General features: G+C 40.9%; 1 protein-coding gene across 1 annotated transcript in view; it reads left to right on the forward strand.

Moving 5' to 3' along the window:
* The first annotated feature begins 1,448 nt into the window (after positions 1-1,448).
* LOC107574067 (tripartite motif-containing protein 35-like) overlaps positions 1,449-7,119 on the forward strand; it is an 8,755-nt gene continuing 3,084 nt past the window's right edge. Inside the window, exons 1-5 of the mRNA XM_016260539.1 lie at positions 1,449-1,852; positions 2,033-2,128; positions 3,241-3,471; positions 3,562-3,584; positions 3,666-3,784. Coding sequence (XP_016116025.1) covers positions 1,457-1,852; positions 2,033-2,128; positions 3,241-3,471; positions 3,562-3,584; positions 3,666-3,784 — 865 coding nt within the window. The 5' untranslated portion in view covers positions 1,449-1,456. The remainder of the gene's footprint in view (positions 1,853-2,032; positions 2,129-3,240; positions 3,472-3,561; positions 3,585-3,665; positions 3,785-7,119) is intronic.

Raw genomic sequence — 7,119 nt, forward strand, 5'->3', positions numbered from 1 at the left:
ACCCAGATCCGGCGTGATGACGTCATTACACCAGATCTGTGTCAGCGCCACCACACGCTCACGTCATGGTGCTGTCGTGAACGCGATCCACAAGTGACAAGTAGAGACGAAAATGTGGAATAAAGTCGTAATTTTAGTTTTCTTTGTGCAAAAAAAGTATTCTCGTAGCTTCGTAACTTTACAGTTGAACTCCTGATGTCACACGGACTACTTTGTCGATCATCTTGGTACTTTTCTGGACCTTGAACGTGGTAGTTACCTTGCTGTCTATGGGAGGGTCCGAGAGTCCTCAGATTTCATCAAAAATATCTTAAATTGTGTTCCGAAGATGAACGAAATTCTTATGGGTTTTGAACAACACGAGGGTGAGTAATTAATGACAGAATTTTCATTTTTTGGGTAAACTAACCCTTTAAGAATCACTTAGGCTACCTCTGGGCGATTCATGATCAGGTAGATCTTGAACCGCACGCTCACGCCAGAAAACTACTAATTGACCAAAATGCTTCGTTTGACTTTTCGGAGATCTGAATTTCTGCCTATTGAATTTTAGAATATTGAATTTGATGTTCTGAATTTCCTCTTCATCTTGAAAACTTGAAGCTGTATTTTTTTTTTTTAACTGGACTTGCTGTCTAAGATTTCAGAACAAAAAAATTGCTGTTTGAAAATACATGTCTATAAAACTCTGCCATGTCAACCATGTCTACTCTGATTGACACAACCAATAAAATCTTTAGAATCAGCTGTGGGGTGGAGTTTCCACTGAACTGGATTGGAAGAAAAAAAATGTGCATGCGTGTCATGTGCCTGTCTGTCATTAGGTGCGTTCGACTTGAACCACGGGCCACAGACGGCAGTCAATGAGAGAAGCCGCTTGCAGTCGGGGGTTGAAAACGGAGCATCAAGCCGACACTTTCTGCTCCCGTTAGTGACGCTCGCGCGGTGTTTGCATACTCTATCACAGATGAAGTGAATTAAATGCAATTATTTGTCAAATATACAGACGTTTCAGAAACGTTTTCATGAGCAACAGATATACTGATTATATACTGCTTAATACATCGCCATCTGTTCAAGAATAAAGTTCGACGTAAATACTATTTATATACTACACTCTAAAAAAATGCTGGGTTAAATACAACCCAGTGCTGGGTAAAATAGGGACAAACCCAGCAAGTGGGGGAATATATGCTTTCATCAGTGTTTTATTATAAACGTGACTCAATATAACATTGCGACTACAGGTAAAAAGCTTTTACTGTTCTAAAAGCACATATTTGTGGCTATTATTGGAATTGAAAAGGTTAGAATAAACCCGAAACACACGTGATAGTTGTCATGCGGTGAATCTGGCCAATCGTGAAATGGCTGTGTGATTCTCGTTTTCCATTTTTTAAACCATTATTCAGAAAGTGAAAGTAAAGTTTAGACTGCTGGAGCTCAAAAAGTGAAAATGGATTCACTATCGGCAGATTATTTTTCTTGTCCTGTGTGCTGTGAAATCTTCAAGGATCCTGTTGTTTTATCATGTAGTCACAGTGTCTGTAAAGAGTGTCTTCAACAGTTTTGGAGAAGCAAGAAAACTCAGGAGTGTCCTGTCTGCTGGAGAAGATCCTCAAGAGATGAACCTCCATGTAACCGTGTGTTAAAAAACTTGTGTGATCTGCTTCTGAAGGAGAGAAATGAGAGGTGTTCATCAGGATCTGAGGAGATCTGCAGTTTACACAGTGAGAAACTCAAACTCTTCTGTCTGGAGGACAAACAGCCTGTGTGTTTAGTGTGCAGAGATTCACAGGAACACGACAATCACAAATTCAGACCCATCAGTGAAGTTGTTGCATCATATAAGGTAGGACATATATCCTTTGTTTAATATGTAATTAACGATAGTCACAAACAGATATCATTACATTCATATGCCCAGTATTTCTGTTTGTCGTTTTGCTCAACTTTATATATCATATGTATCAACTGGAGTATAGGCTATATATATATATATATGTGTGTATGTGTGTGTGTAACATTCCAGGAGGAGCTCAATACAGCACTGAAGTCCTTACAGTGGAGACTTAAATGCAGAGAAAAAATCAAAGGAGAGATTGAGGAAACAGTACAACACAACAAGGTGAGGAAACAGAAACAGGTTTAAACACGTCTATTTATTATTAATGACTATCCACATTTTAGAAAGAGAGAAGCCATCAGATAACACAAATGAAACGATGAGCCCAGCTAAAAAAAATGTTTTTGTTCTAAGAACATTTTCCAAATTTTTCTTAGTTTTCTTAATGTTAGTGGAATGTTTTTAAGGTTAGTATGATTTACCGGAAACATAATTTCAACTAAATTTTTATTAACAACGTAACATTCTAGGAATATTGATTTGTAATTTGATATTGATTTTATGTCCCAAGAACATAAACATATCTAGTTTCCTCAATGTTAAAAGACCATCTTTTAAAGGTTAGTATGATGTTCCTGAAACATTTTTTTAACTTGCTAACCTCTTGTGAACACTATTAAACATAAGATAACTTTATACAAACATTCTATTAACACACTGGATGAACGTTCATTTATAAACTTGGAACAACCTTGCCAGAATTTTAGCCAAAGTTCTAGGAGAATGAGGTAGCAACCAAAAATCTTATATTTTATTTTCTTCAAAGTCGCCACCCTTTGCCTACAACAGCTCTTGATGCATACAACTGCATGATGTTAATTTTTTACCCGACTCACACTTGGAATGGAATTGCATATGTCAACACAGGAGGTTGACACATGCGCTCTAGACAGATTCATCTTTGTCCTGTTTCTGCACTATTTTTCTGCAGAAGGTATGACCAATAAAAAAATATCTTTGTACTCTTTTAAACTAAAGTTGCAGCTGTCTCATAACCCCCTCACACAACCACTTGTCAAAACAGGTGTCTGTTTGTTGTTGCATTCTCCGGTATTTTGTTGTTGTTGTTCCATCTCTTTAGTTTCATTTTCTACTGTGAAACAACAGCCAGGGCTAGTGTTGGCAGCTTGTGGAACAACCGATTAATGTGAAACAAAATCAGTGTGAATGTGCGACCTGCGCATACAAAGTACAGGCAGTTGGATGAATGAATGTGTTGTTGAAGTGTTACAAATGCATTCAAAGCAATTTTAAGAAAAATAAATTCAGCTTGTCAAGACATTTGTTGATGCGTGTTGTATGAGGTGATTACAGTGAATGTGATTTGATTTCAGTCTCAAGCTGAGCACACAGAGCTTCAGATTAAACAGCAGTTTGAGAAGCTTCATCAGTTTCTCAGAGATGAAGAAGAAGCTACAATCACTGCACTGAGGGAGGAAGAGGAGCAGAAGAAGAAGATGATGAAGGAGAAGCTGGAGGAGATCAACAAACACATCTCAGTTCTTTCACACACAATCAAGGACACGGAGGAGATGATGAAAGACAATGACCTCTGCTTTCTGAAGGTCTGATTTCAGATCATGGATTGATTGATTGATTGATTGATTGATTGATTGATTGAGTTGTTGATGATAAATTGTGTGTTTGTTCTGCAGAAGTTTCCAGTCTCGATGGAAAGGTGAGTGATCTGCTGGTGTCTCTGGTCTCTCTGCTTCTGATCCAAAGCCACTGCAGTTCTGACTCCTGAATGTTGTTCCAGAGTCCAGATCTCACAGCCGGATCCACAGACACCTTCTGGAGCTTTGATTCATGTGCCACGTTACTTGGGCAACCTGCCCTTCAGAGTCTGGAAGAAGATGCAGGACATTGTCCAAAACAGTGAGTCTGGAGAAGATCTGTGCTCTTACACATACACTGTAAATGAGAAAATTGAATTTGCTTCAAGGAATATGCAATAAGTATTATATGTGTATTATGTAAGTGACAGTCCATGGCTAGCTGTGCAGTAAATTATTTTAATACACAACATGACAGCAAAGAACCACTCAACATGAAGCTGTGAATTATCCCATTTATACCATAGTCATTTTCCAGCATTGGCAAGTTAAATCTATTATCTTTCTAGCGCAATATTTGACAGGAAGGGTTAGGATGGTTATTTTAATCAGTTACAGCTCGTTAAATCTCTAGTATACTGCCTGCTTTAAATCATACACAAAGATGAAGTATAGTGCAGTAAGCTCACATTTATTTGAAAGTTGTGTGTAGGGCTGTCGCGGTTAGGAAATTTCCCTTGCGGTTATTATGGGTGGCTCAATAGCATGATACGCGGTGTTACCGCGCTTTTTTTATTTTTTATTTTTACAAACCTTATTTATCCTGATTTTACTGCATACAAAGCTCTATTGTTGCGTTATTATGTAGCATATATTGTTGCTTTTTAACTGACAGAGAGACACGTTTTAAAACATTTTTGTTTATTGTTAAATGCCAAACCGCAATAAGAACATGCCTTTTCCAATTTAAAAAACAAAAGATACAAAAAAATTCTAAAGTATCAAATGAAAACAAGCAATAAGGAAATCCTTTTTCCAATTTGAAAAATTAAAGAATTCTAAAGTATCACATGAAAACAAAGTGTTGGCCTAAGTGAAAATACAGAGAATAAACAAAATATTACTTAAGCGTTAACTAATGTGATTTAGACCTGGGTTATCATGTCCTTGTTTCTCGCTAGGAAAACCAATATATTAACCTTTTGTGGTTTCAGGGAGGATCGCACGGGGGTAACAATATTCCCGGCGGCACTGAAAACCCTTTCCGACGGTGTGCTCGTTGCACAAATACACATGCTGAGATAATGAACCGTTAGACTCATATAAGGAGTCATATTGACACTTGACCACATATCAGTTGTGGCAGAAAAGTAGTCGACATTCAAAAGCTCCCTTTTGATCGATGTCTTTACCGTGTTGTACATTTTCGGCACAGCAGTCTCTGAAAAGTAGGTTTTGCCCGGCAACTCGTACTGCTTGTCGAATTTTTGAAGCATCGACTTGAATGCAGGTTTCTCCACCGTATTGAATGGAACCATCTCCTCAACTAGATACTGCGTAACAGCGGCTGTAAGGCATTTATACCTGTTACTTTCACGGTTGTATTTGACAGATTTCGCAAAGGCTTCAGCTACTCCTAACTGTCGGCTGGTACCGGCCTCAGCTGTTCTTTTTGATGTTGCTCTGCGACCTGATGCTTGAGGAGGCAGCTGCGCGTCAATGGCTGGATGACAGTTAGCGAGATGACACCTCAAATTAGATGTATTGCTGCGTGTCACAGGGACCTTTTTGCAGCAAATTTTGCATATCGGTTCATCTAAATTTGCTGGCTCTCCCTTTTCATTGGGTTGAAAGCCGAAATGTTCCCAAACTGGCGACGTGACATTAGGTTTTTGGACGAGAGCGCCTGCCATTGTTTCAGTATTCAAAATCAACGAAACCCCAGATACAAACAGTTCGCGGGAAAATAACAAACCTCTTGTATCATTATTAATTTATTTAACATTCAATGCACAGTGATGAATTGTAAAACCGAAAGAAGGCCACAGCCTTATGAAAAAAAAAAAGTGAACACTGCGGTTGCCGCGGTTTCTGCGGTTGCTTTCCTTCCTCTGCGGTTTGCTTGTCAATAGCGCGGTATTACAATATTGCGGTTATCGCGACAGGCCTAGTTGTGTGTGTGAATTACTAGGGCTGCCCTTGACTAAAGATTTTTCTGGTCGACTAGTAGTCATTCACCTTAAGCGATTAGTCGACTAATCACACGTTGTCATGCAGTACGCACGTTACTATTCAGCTTCCACACTCCGCACAGTCACTTGAATAGTGCACATTTTTCTCGATTAACATTAGATTGAGCAGCCATGTAAAGTTGTTTCTACTTAGATATTTCAGATAAGTCATATTTGAGTGTTTGGATGCCCTGCCCGATGTATTACCACATAGACAAGCCGTTAACGATCTGTCCGTCTCGGACTGTGTGACTTCGCTACTTCCTGTGAATTTGTAATTTTTTTTCTGTGACTAAGCAACTAATAACATTTTGGTCGACCAAGCCTCTTCTCCTCTTCTCAATTAGCTGTCCAGCAGCTATCAATAGTACGTATTCGTCATTTAAAAGGAGAAACCAAAACAAGGATATACGAGATATACGCAGATATGCGAAATGTAAACAAAGCAGTGCTTGTTTACCATTTTAATATCAGTTATGTTAACATTCTTCATTTTAAGCGGCTCATGTTGTTATGAAAATATTCACATATTGGAATTCACATGACATTAGAACAGCCCTCTGTCTGTGCCACCTTCATTTATTTACTAGTTTTCATCACTTTCACTTTAATTCTCGGGCACTGACTCATTCGCTAAACTGAACATCCAATCAGAGTTCTCACTTGCGCCGATGGCCCCGATGCCGATTCAACATGTTGAACACACCAGACATTCAACAAGTATAACCGACCAACAAGAACTGAAAGGACTAGGGCTTTTGAAGGCAGGATAATTGGGGAGAAACGAGACACACCTGGAATCAAATTAACACAATCAACATGAGGAAGAAACTTGGTCACATGGGCAAAAACACACACAATAGTCCATATTCCTGACACCTCCATGCTGAACGTGACTGAATTTGAAAGCAAAAGTAAAAGCATAGGGCAGATATCCGGGAGGAGGCTGGCAGACAGAGACCAGGGGGGCGACGAAGGAGGGAGGACCCAGGAGGGACCCAGAGCAAGAGGAGCACAGCAGGACCCAGGCCACAGCCATGATGTCGACCCACGGTGGAGCCGACGGAGGGAGGAGCCATGGAGGAGGAATGGCCGCCGACTCCAGGGGTCGGCGGAGCAGGTGGTGGAGGAGCCCGAGGCGGAGATGGAGAGCAGATGAGCTAGGGCGACGGGGAGCCTGGCGGAGCTTGTGGACTGCCGGGCCACGACGGAGAGGAGGGAGCTAGGAGCCATGGTGGAGCTGAAGGGTCGAGGCCGAGGCGGAGTCCAGGCCTCGGAGGCTAGAGGCGGAGTCAAGGGAGACGCCAGCCATGGCGATGTTGGAGGATGGCAGTCCCGCGGGGCTCGCACCGCAATGATGGTGGGCTGAGGGCGAGCAGAAGGGCTGCCAGACGACAGCGGTGGAGGAGGCTGGAGCGGGTGGGAG

This window comes from Sinocyclocheilus grahami, unplaced genomic scaffold (assembly GCF_001515645.1).
Source record: "Sinocyclocheilus grahami isolate Dianchi unplaced genomic scaffold, SAMN03320097.WGS_v1.1 scaffold2106.1, whole genome shotgun sequence".
Lineage (NCBI taxonomy): Eukaryota > Metazoa > Chordata > Actinopteri > Cypriniformes > Cyprinidae > Sinocyclocheilus > Sinocyclocheilus grahami.